The sequence below is a fragment of the Mytilus trossulus genome, chromosome 4, assembly GCF_036588685.1.
Source record: "Mytilus trossulus isolate FHL-02 chromosome 4, PNRI_Mtr1.1.1.hap1, whole genome shotgun sequence".
Classification (NCBI taxonomy): Eukaryota; Metazoa; Mollusca; class Bivalvia; order Mytilida; family Mytilidae; genus Mytilus; species Mytilus trossulus.
Genome location: NC_086376.1, coordinates 38,908,487 through 38,922,701, shown reverse-complemented (window position 1 = coordinate 38,922,701; position 14,215 = coordinate 38,908,487). Strand labels below are relative to the sequence as shown.

The window sequence follows — 14,215 nt, the reverse complement described above, 5'->3', positions numbered from 1 at the left end:
GAGCGGTTATACTTTAAAAAACATTTCTTTTAAAATATTTCATTTCAACCAGGATTGTTTAATTGCTTATTAACTCTTTACATACATATGTATAATACTTTGCTACCTAACTCTTTACATACATATGTATAATACTTTGCTAATTAACTCTTAACATACATATGTATAATACTTTAAATTTCAATGAAGATTACCTTTTCCTTTTCTCCTATTTTCTATCTATCAAAAATCTTTTTTCACTTTTCTGAAGAAAAAAAATAATAACAATGATAGGTGTCACATTGAGTCATTTTAAGTTTAAAATCTAAATTAACATAAACAGATTTCTGTACAGAAACATGGATTATTATCGTACTCATATCCATTTTCCAGTTGGAATAAATAGGCATTTGAGAGATATACCCAGTGGTGTGAAAGACATAATGTATAAATTGAGGTGAAAATATTAACAGTGAACTGATAGATATTCTGAGTGAGGTGATACATATGAAATGAGCAATTGATTTACAAAGTGAGGTTATTGGTATTTCCAGTAAGGTGATATGGTATATTGTGTGGAGATATACATAGAGAATTTTGGGTAAATATAGAGAGAATGGAGATATATATAGAGAGTATGTGGTGATTGATATATGTAGTGAGGTGATTGATAAATAAAGTAAGGTGATAGGTGTTTATAATGTGGTCATAAACATAGAAACTGTGGGGATAGATATGGAAAGTATGGGAATATATATAGAGAGTGTGTGGTGATTGATATATAAAGTGAGGTGATTGAAAAATAAAGTAAGGTGATAGTTGTTTATTGTGTGGAGATATATACAGAGAGACTTTTGAGGCAGATAAAGAGAGTTGGGGATATATATATAGAGTATGGTGATTGATACATAAAGTGAGGTGATTGATAAATAAAGTAAGGTGATAGTTGTTTATTGTGTGGAAATATATACAGAGAGACTTTTGAGGCAGATATAGAGAGTTGGGGATATATATATAGAGTGTGGTGATTGATACATAAAGTGAGGTGATTGATAAATAATGTAAGGTAATCTAAGGTGTTTATTATGTGGAGATATACTGAGAGACTTTTGGGGTAGATATAGAGAGTATGGGGATATATATAGAGAGTGTGGTGATTGATATATAAAGTGAGGTGATTGATAAATAAAGTAAAGGGGAAGCTTTTGTATTATCCTGATATATACATAGAGACTATTATGATATATACATAATGACTGTTGGCATCTGAATGGAGAGTGTAGTGATAGATAATCATAGTATGGGGATAGCTATTGAGACTGTAGTGATAGATAATCATAGTATGGGTATCGCTATTGAGACTGTAGTGATAGATAATCATAGTATAGGGGTAGATATTGAGACTGTAGTGATAGATGGTCATAGTATTGGGGTACCTATTGAGACTGTTGGGATATATATGGAGAGTGTGGTGATGAATGCAGCGACTGTAGCAATGGAGGAATATATAAACCACCACACTGTATATATCTTTTTTTGAGTATAATTTTATAAAAATACTTTACCATCACTATTGCTGAGTGCTGCTTGGTTGTTAATTATTCAACTATTCTTGTTATTTCATTTAAAATTAGATGTACCCATTTCCTTTCTTCCTTTTTCACTAATGACCTCTAAATCCGTGCAAAATGTTGTTTGGTATTTCTGTAAGAAGAACACAAATATAAATAATCAATTTGATAATTGCTACATGATAAGTATGCAAGCTTATACAAACATATCTCAGTGGACATTGCATATCTGCATATCTCCTTCCACTGTAAATTATACAATGACCAGTACATTTCTCTGACTTATAGGAGATACAACAAGTTATAGTATACAGTCTTGTGAAAAAAAGATAAAGAATGATGATAGATATAATCATTGTGTTACTATAAATATGATATGATGGTGATATATAGATATAGATAGGTGATAAGTGTGGACTGGGGTTATGTGTATATACAGTGAGGTAAAGGATCCACTGAATAGTATAAAGATATATTACAGTGTGATGATATATAAACCAAAGGATGATATATATATATATATACATACTGTGTGGTGACATATATATCAATGGTGTTGTGATTGATTGATTTAAGCAGTGTATTTAGTTAAAAGATACATATGTGGAGGGGATACATATATAAAATATGGTGAAAAATTATCAACAGTGAGGTAAAAAAAATATTTTCAGGGATGTCATATATATATAAAATGAGGAAATAGATATATAAATTAAGGTGAAAGATATATTAAGTGAGGTGATAGATATATAAGGTGTGGTAATGTGTATAAGGTGTGGTGATGTATATATAATGTGTGGTGACAGATATAAAAAGTGAGGTGAAAATTTATATAAAGTGTGGAGACAGATATATAAAGTGGGGTGACATATATATATAAAGTATGGTGACATATATATAAGGTTTGGTGATATAAAAAGTGTGGTGATAGATAAATAAAGTGTGGTGACAGATAAATAAGGTGTGGTGATAGATACATAAAGTCTGGTGACAGATATATAAGGTGTGGTGACAGATATATAAAGTGTAGTGACAGATAAATAAAGTGTGGTGATAGATATATAAAGTCTGGTGACAGATATATAAGGTGTGGTCACAGATATATAAAGTGTGGTGACAGATATATAAAGTGTGGTGACAGATATTTTAAATGTAGGGATAGATATTTAAAGTCTGGTGACAGATATATAAAGTGTAGTGATAGATATATAAAGTGAGGTGATAGATATATATATAGTAACGTGATGGACATATAATGTCTGGTGATGGATATATAAGGTGTGGTGACAGATATATATAGAATGGTGATAGATATAAAAAGTCTGGTGACAGATATATAAGGTGTGGTGATAGATATAAAAAGTATGGTGACAGTTATATAAGGTGTGGTGACAGATATATAAAGTATGGTGACAGATATATAAAGTCTGATGATGAATATGTGAAGTGTGGTGACAGATATATATAGTGAGGTGATTGATATATAAAGTCTGGTGACAGATATATACAGTAAGGTGATGGATATATAAAGTCTGGTGACAGATATATATAGTGAGGTGATTGATATATAAAGTGTGGTGATGGACATGTTAAGTGTGGTGACAGATATATTAAGTCTGGTGACAGACATATAAAGTGTGGTGATGGACATGTTAAGTGTGGTGACAGATATATTAAGTCTGGTGACAGACATATAAAGTGTGGAGATGGATATATATAGTGAGGTTATTGATATATAAAGTGTGGTGATGGATATGTTAAGTGTATTGACAAAAATATAAAGTCTGGTGACAGATATATAAAGTATGGTGGCAGATATATATAGTGAGGTGATGGATATATAAAGTATGGTGACAGATATATAGTGAGGTGATGGATAAAAAAAGTGTGGGATAGATTTATAGTCTTGTGACAGATATATAAAGAGTAGTGATAGATATATAAAGTGAGGTGATAGATATATATATAGTGAGGTGATGGATATATAAAGTGTGGTGATGGATATGTGAAGTGTAATGACAGATTTTTAAAGTATAGTGACAGATATATAAAGTATGGTGACAGATATATATATAGTGAGGTGATGGATATATAAAGTGTGGTGACATATATATAAAGTATGGTGACAGATATATATAGTGAGATGATTGATTTATAAAGTGATCAGGTTATAGATATATATAGTGAGGTGATTGATATATAAAGTGTGGTGATGGATTTGTTAAGTGTATTGACAGAAATATTAAGTCTGGTGAAAGATATGTTAAGTATGGTGACAGATATATATAGTGAGGTGATGGATATATAAAGTATGGTGACAGATATATAGTGAGGTGATGGATATATAAAGTGTGGGATAGATTTATAGTCTTGTGACAGATATATAAAGAGTAGTGATAGATATATAAAGTGAGGTGAAAGATATATATAGTGAGGTGATGGATATATAAAGTGTGATGATGGATATGTGAAGTGTAATGACAGATTTTTAAAGTATAGTGACAGATATATAAAGTATGGTGACAGATATATAAAGTGAGGTGAGAGATATATATATAGTAACGTGATGGATATATAATGTCTGGTGATGGATAAATAAGGTGTGGTGACAGATATATATAGAATGGTGATAGATATAAAAAGTCTGGTGACAGATATATAAGGTGTGGTGATAGATATAAAAAGTATGGTGACAGTTATATAAGGTGTGGTGACAGATATATAAAGTATGGTGACAGATATATAAAGTCTGATGATGAATATGTTAAGTGTGGTGACAGATATATATAGTGAGGTGATTGATATATAAAGTCTGGTGACAGATATATATAGTAAGTGGATGGATATATAAAGTCTGGTGACAGATATATATAGTGAGGTGATTGATATATAAAGTGTGATGATGGACATGTTAAGTGTGGTGACAGATATATTAAGTCAGGTGACAGACATATAAAGTGTGGTGATGGACATGTTTAGTGTGGTGTCAGATATATTAAGTCTGGTGACAGACATATAAAGTGTGGAGATGGATATATATAGTGAGGTTATTGATATATAAAGTGTGGTGATGGATATGTTAAGTGTATTGACAAAAATATAAGGTCTGGTGACAGATATATAAAGTATGGTGGCAGATATATATAGTGAGGTGATGGATATATAAAGTCTGGTGACAGATATATAGTGAGGTGATGGATATATAAAGTGTGGGATAGATTTATAGTCTTGTGACAGATATATAAAGAGTAGTGATAGATATATAAAGTGAGGTGATAGATATATATAGTGAGGTGATGGATATATAAAGTGTGGTGATGGATATGTGAAGTGTAATGACAGATTTTTAAAGTATAGTGACATATATATAAAGTATGGTGACAGATATATATAGTGAGGTGATGGATATATAAAGTGTGGTGACATATATATAAAGTATGGTGACAGATATATATAGTGAGGTGATGGATATATAAAGTGTGGTGATGGATATGTTAAGTGTAATGACAGATATATAAAGTATGGTGACAGATATATAAAGTATGGTGACAGATAAATAAAGTCTGGTGACATATATATAAAGTATGGTGACAGATATATAGTGAGGTGATGAATATATAAAGTGTGGGGATAGATATATAGTCTGGTGACAGATATATAAAGAGTAGTGATAGATATATAAAGTGAGGTGATAGATATATATAGTGAGGTGATGGATATATAAAGTGTGGTGAAGGATATGTTAAGTGTAATGACAGATATATAAAGTATGGTGACAGATATATAAAGTATGGTGACAGATATATATAGTGAGGTGACATATATATTAAGTGTGGTGACATATATATAAAGTATGGTGGCAGATATATATAGTGAGGTGATTGATATATAAATAGATCAGGTGATAGATATATATAGCCAAGTGATTGATATATAAAGTGTGGTGATGGATATGTTAAGTGTATTGACAGAAATACTAAGTCTGGTGACAGATATATAAAGTATGGTGACAGAATATATATACAGCCTTTTACAGAGTGGTGATAAATACAGAATGGTGATAAATATATACAGCGGTTTTAAATATAAACATATGTTGATAGATTTATAGAGTGGTGATAAATATATAGCATGGTGATAGATATATACAGTGTTGTAAAAAGTGGTGATTAATACAGAATGGTGATAAATATATAGCATGGTGATAGAGATATACAGTGTTGTACAAAGTGGTGATTGATACAGAATGGTGATTATTATACAGTGTGTTGATAGATTTTTAGTGTTGATAAATATACAGAGTGATGTTAGATATATTCAGTTTCGAGATTTTAATATATTGGTAATATATAGTGTAGTGATAAATAAAGTGAGGTGATAGATATTTATATTGGTGATATATATAAAAACAGTAGGATGATAGATATATACATTGGTGATAGATGTTTGTAATGGTGATATATATATACAATGGTGATATATGTTTACATTGGTGATAAAAAATAAATATTTTTTTTACTATGAAGATTTTTTTAACTCGTTTTATGGCATTCCCGACCTGATGATTATTTTCATTTAATCTAGGTGTGGTTAGTTTGATCTTAGTTGTTCATTGGTCAATATTTGATTATGACGTCAAATTTTCAGGCTATTATCTGAAATTCCCATTGTGACGACATGAAGACAGAGAAACAGATTTCACCACATAATCTTTTGCAATACGATATTTATCCACTCTAGACAGTGTCAAAATTAATTGATTTTGATATCACCTAAAGGAATGTGTACTTTTTTATAGTCATGCACCAAAAATTACTGTTATAAACGTCATTTGCCAATTTTTTCTAACGGTTATTTGTGATTTCCCGATTTCCCAGGGATTACAAGTATCACCCTCATACATGACCAGGGGTAGGAGGGGTCCTGATCCCTTCAACATGAAATCCCGAATTTAAATAAATTTAAATTCTGACATCCAGTACTAGTAATTCAAAAAAAGAATTCCTGTATCTCTTAATAGATCCCGAAACCCTGAGCCTAAAAACACCAGATCCTGGAGTCCTGATAAAGGCCCTATCCCCCCTCATACATGCACGATCCATAACAATATTTTTAAGACTTTCTTGACGCCGCAAGAAATCATTTGGTCACCTCCTATGCACACTGACATGATAAATACACATAAAAAGAATTTATTGTCGGACTCTTTTGAACCAAATCACATTTTTTAGTTGGAAAAGGAAAAGAAGGGGGGGGGGGGGGGGGGTTAGCCTCCTTTCCTAGTTTTAAATGTTATTTTGCATTTAAAGTTGATCATGTATGTTTTCATTGCTACAATGCATTATTTTGCAAACTTTTCACATGTTTTTTTTTACGTTTTAGACGTTATGTGTGCTCTGAAGTACTGGGAAGATAGCCACTTCAACAACTGAGCAAGACGTGTATTTTCTTTCGCAGATAAATGTAAATAAAAGCGTACAAATCTATCTCCACATAGGAGATTTTTTTCAAAAAGTGAAAGTAGAAATTACCGGATCCGCCCAGTACCGGTCGCGCATGCGCACAAATACAAGGTTATAGTCCGGGTTACAATATCTATAACCTTGTATATTATATACCTCGTTGGGAAATCTAAAAAGGGGCTTTCCCAAATATCTATTACTTCCTGTCTCGTTAATTCTCGTTGATGTGGGGTTTCACTAAAATAATGACTAGCGCCCTGAAAAGACTTGAATAGACCATAAAATAGACGATACAACATTATTTAATTTCCAATAATTTTTCCTCCATCCGTATTTTTCTTCGTGTTTAATCGATTTTAAGTTAAACTTTTAATAAGAGAAAAACATATTATAAGAAAATTGACGCCACTGAAAACTTGGACCTGAACTGAGTCAACTGAGAAATGTAAAGACCTGAACAGACTTGATAATATAGGGTCAGATTTAATTTAATTTCAATAACTTTTTTTTCAAAGAATTTTCTATATTTTGATAACATTTTCTGTGCATATAAAATCAGTCTAAGTCCTTCTTTTGTAAATCAACTTATTTTTGCACAACTTGAAATACTTTAAAACTGGCGTTGAATACGAAATAGTTCTGTCATTTTAGAAGGCAAAGGTACTATTTTTTATAAATAAAAGCATCCTTGTATATTTTTTTTTAATTAAAGCTAACATATATACAACATGATGAACTTTTTGATTTTAAACCTATTCATGTTGACACTGTGGAACATCTGAATAAAAAAAAAAGGTACTGGAGTAGATCAGATATCATCGAATTTATAACGAGAAAGTGCACCAATACTGACTGTGACAAACATATAACAACACTTATAAATAATACTATAGAATCCAGTGAATTTCCAAACATACTTAACTTGCCTGCTAGAAGCTGAGATTGTACCACTACACAAAAAAGAACGATCCACTGGATAAAAAAAAACCTTATAGACCTGTGAACATTCTATAATTTCAAAAGTATATGAAATGGTTATGTTTAACCAGTTGACTGAATTTTTTGAAAATATATTTCATACATTTTATTTTTTTTTTAATTCAGAAAAGGTCATGGATATCAGATAACTTTCCTGTCCTTAAACTCCTTGAAGATTGGAAAACAGTTCTGGTATTAAAAAAAATGTCGTATGTGGCAGCTAGACCTATAGATCTTTCGAAAGCTTTTGACTGTCTTCCAAATGACATTCTTTTAAGTATTTTTAGTAAAATATCTCTACGAGTTTTGTAAATTTCCATTCAGATTTTATTATTTTCTCGTTCAATTAGGATGTTTAGAACATAATTGTCTATCATAAATGCTGTTTCTATAATCAAACGAAGTTCACAAGTGATTGGCAAAAAACTAAAAAATGAAAGAACTTAAATAAAGCTGACCTTAAATTTGTAAAGGTCATTAGAGTATCTGTTCAAGTTCGAATTTTGACACAAAAACAAAGTTTTCCTTATATTTTCAAATTTTACTTTTCATGTAACATAATGTAAACGCAACATAATCCATTGAAAATTAAAATAGTAATTGATGCCATGATAAATTTGATCAGAGAATTATCTAATTGAGTCTGTACAACTAAGTTGCTGCTAGAATTGTATCTCGGAATCGAAAGGAAACACTTAAATAGAGATTATGCAAGGAATAAGATTTGGGATTTCTTCTTCTTCTTCTTTAGTTACAGAAAACCATCAACATTTTGAAGATTACATTCTGGCGCTTGCCTGATTGAGGTTGCTTTTTAAAATTAATTTCAATTTTTCTTTATTTTTAGGCTTTACAATTTTTATTGAACTTTTAATTTTTTTTGGCCAGAATAGACAATATTTAAATAAAATCATTTTTTCTTCCTATAACCATTTTCTGGAGATATTCAAATGCTGCTGTTGTCTTGTCGTATGCAAACACTAATGCCTAGTATGGCATGAGAAATAAAAATATTTACTACTCCTCAGTGTCGAACCACAGCCTATAAGATTGAACAGGTTTATTCCAGATACTCTTGAATAGTGGCATTCGCACGATGTCGAAGCAAAAAGTATTATACGCCAGAGTCGGATCCAGTCATTTTTAAGATGGGGGCTCCATGCCCAGGATATAAGGGCGGTTCCAGTCATATAGCCCCATTCAAATCATTCAAGTGCGTGATTGTCTTAAAAGGGGGTTCCAGGATCCAACACTATAAGCTTTACAGGATTCAAAAGAAAGCTGATTAATGAGGATGTTAGTCCCTGTCCAGTTTTCCGAGGCTTTTCCATTGATTCACCAAAAAACATGATACAATTCACTGCAAGATAAGAACTGAGGATAGTGTTCTAAAACATCACCCCCTCTGTGATCATTTGTACGAGTTCAGTATGTGCCTGATAGATTTTTTTTTTTTTTTTTTTTTTTTTTGTACATTTTACATTTATCCGAGATATGAGCTCTTTCAAAAACTGAGGATACTTAAAACAACTTGATTTCAATCTTGATGACCAACTACAGGGTTGTTCAGGTTTGAATATTGACGAAAACACGAGATATTTACATTCATATGTGCCCAACAATTTATTAATGAAACTGGAAGATTTGTATAATATTTGATGTGATAATATAACTGTTTAGTCTATAACCACATTTACCACTCTTTAGTCTGACTACGAATGATTAGAAATATATTATATAATATAAGATTATTAAATCCATATGGGAAATTATTAAAGTATATTTTGAAGATGAAGTCATGAAGAATTTCAGGTCTTTTCATTTCGAGTCTTGGCAAATAAATTTTTTATTTGTTTCATTTTTGTTTTCTTTTTATTCTTTAATTAAATGTTTAACTTAAGATTTGGTAAAATTTAAATTAAAAAAAAAATGAAAACAAATAAAATATTGAGAATTTGAATGCAGCGAAACATATTTTAATTCGGGTCTTTTCAGGGTCACCTTCAGGTCTTAGTGTTACCCGTTGATTCTGTCTCTTGTTCCGGTTGTCGCTCTCTGATCACAAGGATCAGCATGAAGGTAGTTTACAACTCAAATATTCTATGTATCTACTCAAATAAAAACATAAATAATATCCTTTTCTGATTAATTGTATATAGCCTCTTAGTCTGAGGTACATTAAAGCACCACCCAATGGCCCGAAAGCGACAGATGAAGATCGATTCCATTTTCTGGTAAACTCGGAAAGATGGTACCTAGACGAAACAAATTATCAATTTAAAGCGTTTTCCAATTACAATCATTATTGAATTTTGACTTTGCAGAATGTGCATGTCGGGGCTAGTGTTTGAACTGTTACTTGAGACGCCAAAACTGAAAATGACACAATCCCCCTATTTAACAAAACTTAATTGACAACATGTACCTTAAAATTTGCCGACAGAGAGAGAACTATAATACAATATGATACTACACGTGATTTACTTGCATACATTTTGTTTTAGGCATTGTATACAGTCGTAACGTTTGTTTTCATACCTTTATACCTACATTTGTATTTAGTCTTTTGACCCCCCTCTTTTTTAAGAGTCTGGGGTACACTGTCTAGTGAGTGATGTGGCATGTCGGTTATCTTCAGTTCAAAACAGCACTGAAATCATTTTAAAAGAGTTATTCACCTTGGAAATATGCATTGTTACAGCCCTCTTATGTTTACAATTCTTGTCAGATATTTATGAAACTTAAATCATAGGTTTTTATGAGCAGAGTATTTCTCACTTTTGAAAACAATGTGGTAGACATTGAAACTATTTTATTGTATTTAGACTCAAGAATACATCTCTGTCTTGTTGCATTATTTTATTTCATTATTATTCTTTTGTAGCTCAACATTTCTTTCCCAGCCACTGGCTGTCAAAAGCTTATAGAAGTTGATGATGAAAAGAAATTGCGACCGTTTTTTGATAAACGTATGGCCCAGGAAGTAACTGCTGACAGTCTTGGTGATGAATGGAAGGTTTGTAATCACGTCATGAAAAAAATCTATAACTTAAACTTTCAAAAAAAGGAAAAAACTTGCAGCATCCCCGTCTTGTAAGCTCAAATGGCCAGTAGAGATTGCTTTGTTGGACACCAGTGTCACAATTTCAATTTTACCAGGCAACAACTTTTACAAGATGCCACTTCTGAAATAGGGGTCACCAAATCTCCGATAAAAAAAATACAACAATAATTGAATGATCCTATTTCGATCAGCTGTCCGAGCACAATTAGTTTCTTAATTTAAATATAAGGAAAAAGAATCATGGTTTCTTTTGTCCAAATTATGCAAGACTGATTTTCATTTCTTTCTACAAGTTTGAATTATTGTTAGTCAAACGTCCAGTTGATCAGTTCAAATTTAACAAGTTTTTCATGTAGAAATTTAGAATTTACTACATTGTAATTAAGGTATATTCTGATTTTATTATTTATATGGGAAATTTTTAAGAAATAGAAATTTGAAAACTAGCATTGAAAACAGCAGTTGTACTAATCACATTATTTATGGCTATGAACTGGAAAAAAATGAAGCACCATGTCAGAAAATTAATGCATAATAAGATATCCTTATACATGTAACGTTTTCCTTTCTGTATGAATTTAAATTTTATCAACAGGGATATGTAGTACGTATTTCTGGAGGCAATGACAAGCAAGGATTCCCCATGAAGCAGGGAGTTCTGACTAATGGCAGAGTACGTCTTCTGTTGTCTAAAGGTCACTCTTGTTTCAGACCAAGAAGAACTGGGGAAAGACGCAGGAAGTCAGTCCGTGGATGTATTGTAGACAGTAATTTGAGTGTTTTGGCTTTAGTTGTTGTCAAGAAAGGTAAATTGATATTGAATCATTTAAAGATTTAAACTCGCAATTATTCTGCTATTGTTCTAGAGTTATATCCCTTTAGAAATGAAATAATTGCTGTATTTTTCATTCCCTGCCTTGAACTTGAGTTTGACTCTACAAATGTTTTAAAACTTATGCACTGCATATTAATATACAAACAAGGATGAAGATTGAAATCAAATGACATGACTTTTACTGTTCTAGAGTTATGTCCATTGCTAATTGAAAAATTGCTGAATATTTGGTTTTGAGTTCTCTAACTTAAGTACGTCTTAACCAGATGTTATGAATCTTATACACAATGCTTATAACAAAAAATAAAACCCAGATCAACTTTGAATTTGAATGCATTACTTTGTTGTGCCCCTTTCAAATGGAAAAATTGCTGAACTTTTCATTTCCCTTCTCTTAACTTAAGTTTGCCTTAACCAAATGTTATGAATCTTATACACAATGCTTTTTACCACAAAATTCAGACCAATATGAATATCGCAAGTGTCACATGTACCATTCTTGAATTATGTCCCTTTACAACGTTTATTCTAATTTGTTGAGGGCTATTCCAGAAAAAAATATATGGGGGGGGGGGGGGGGGGGGGGGATGGAAGGCAGTTTTTGTCAGCACCTGCCACCCAGACAATTGTAATTGAGAATTATAGTGTGAAAAGTTGCTCTGATACCCATTACCCATGTTTTATTAATACAATGTGCCTTCCAACCCTCCCATACATTTTTTTCTGGAATAGCCCTAAAAAAAAATGTCTTTATTGTTGTGTGTTTATGATTTTTTCCCCCCTTTGATGAAAGATTTGATATGTATTAATTTACTCATGGTTGTTTTGTCTGTATTTATCAAAGATTTCAATAAATTTTATATGCTTCTTAAAATATCAAAGTATTTATAGCAAGACTTTATATGGTCTTAAAAATGTATAGGCACAAATCTTCAAAAATGTAGTATTTAAATGGAAAGTAGACATAGTTGTTTTTGAGCTTCTTTAAGTAATTCAAAGATATGTTTTCCCAGGAGAAAAAGACATCCCCGGCCTCACTGATACAACCATCCCAAGAAGACTTGGTCCAAAGAGAGCCAGTAAAATCAGAAAACTCTTCAACTTGTCAAAAGAAGATGATGTCAGACAATATGTCGTCCGCAGACCACTTGCTGTGAAAGAAGGTTAGTTTTCCCTACATTGTACATTGTGGCATTATTTTATAAGCATAACTTTTTGTAAATATGAATTTAAAAAACAGTAGATGTTGGAAATATGTAAATAAGATAGCGACCCAATGAGACACAGTTTTCACTATATAATTTGAAGGAGAGTTTCTGACTTGTAATTTTTGGCTTTGCCAGTCAAAAGGCAAAAACAAGAAATTTTATTGCCATTTAATTAATTTTTTTAGTCTTCCTTACAAAACAGTTTTTAAGCTTTTGTTATTAAATGATATGTTTGATCAGTTGATACAACATTTTTTATAATCTTGATGCATCTTAGGACTGACTTATTTTTGAAAATTATCACGATTCCAGAACTTGTGTAGGAAAATCCAGTTTGCTGTCCTTGTTATTTCATGTTTTGTTTCTATAAAGTCAGATTTAATGTTCTACAAATTTATTTGAATATAGTTTTCAAATTGTATTGTTTTAGGAAAGAAAAAATTATTATAAAAATTAAAAAAACAATGTTTTTTGTTTTTGCAGGAAAGAAAGCTCAGTCAAAGGCTCCCAAAATTCAGAGACTTGTAACTCCAATTGTACTACAACGTAAAAGACACAGATTTGCCCTCAAAAAGAGGCGTCACGCTAAAAGGAAAGATGATGCTGCAGAATATGCTAAGCTCTTGGCCCTCAGACTGAAGGAGAAGAAAGAAAGAAAAAGGAGTCGATCTAACAGTAGAACATCTGTGTCACAGTCACAATCTAAAGCATAGACTATGGCCATTGCTGATCCAAATTAAAAAAAATTTGAAAAGATATGGTTTTCATTTTATTATGTTCTAAAGAGAAAAAAAGATGAGGACTATTTAGACCAATGCAATAGAAACCCTAAATCAAAATTAGACCGAAAAAGTGGTATCAAAAGATCAACACAATCTTCTTCTTTTTTAAATCTTTCACTTGTGTCATATTCCTGTCGGACATTATAAACACAAACAACAAAACAAAGTCAACCATTGAACAATTTTATTTCAAATTAGTGGTATGGAGTTAAAGTTGCCGTAATATAATCAGTTCATAGATTACTGACTGCTTGTCTTGTGCAAAAATCATCTCCTTTAAACTACAGCTTTTAAATCAGAGCAAAACAACCACTTGTTAAAAATCAGGGTAAAATG

The 14,215-nt window shown here is 31.4% G+C and overlaps 2 protein-coding genes across 5 annotated transcripts in view; one reads left to right on the top strand and one right to left on the bottom strand.

The window, feature by feature from the left end:
- LOC134715269 (cotranscriptional regulator ARB2A-like) overlaps positions 1-7,229 on the bottom strand; it is a 44,092-nt gene extending 36,863 nt beyond the window's left edge. For 2 of the 4 annotated variants that reach the window (XM_063577345.1, XM_063577346.1), the window contains exon 1: positions 7,179-7,227. The gene's annotated coding sequence lies outside the window, so the exon portion shown is untranslated. Of the gene's footprint in view, positions 1-7,178 lie in introns of all 4 variants that reach the window. The other 2 variants (XM_063577344.1, XM_063577343.1) reach the window with 2 other exon arrangements.
- A 2,759-nt stretch (positions 7,230-9,988) lies between these two features.
- LOC134715267 (small ribosomal subunit protein eS6-like) lies at positions 9,989-13,853 on the top strand. The gene is made up of 5 exons (XM_063577342.1): positions 9,989-10,069; positions 10,875-11,006; positions 11,650-11,860; positions 12,903-13,052; positions 13,581-13,853. Exons 1-5 carry the CDS (start codon positions 10,064-10,066, stop codon positions 13,808-13,810), a joined length of 729 nt encoding a protein of 242 aa, XP_063433412.1. The 5' UTR covers positions 9,989-10,063; the 3' UTR covers positions 13,811-13,853.
- Positions 13,854-14,215: the final 362 nt, after the last annotated feature.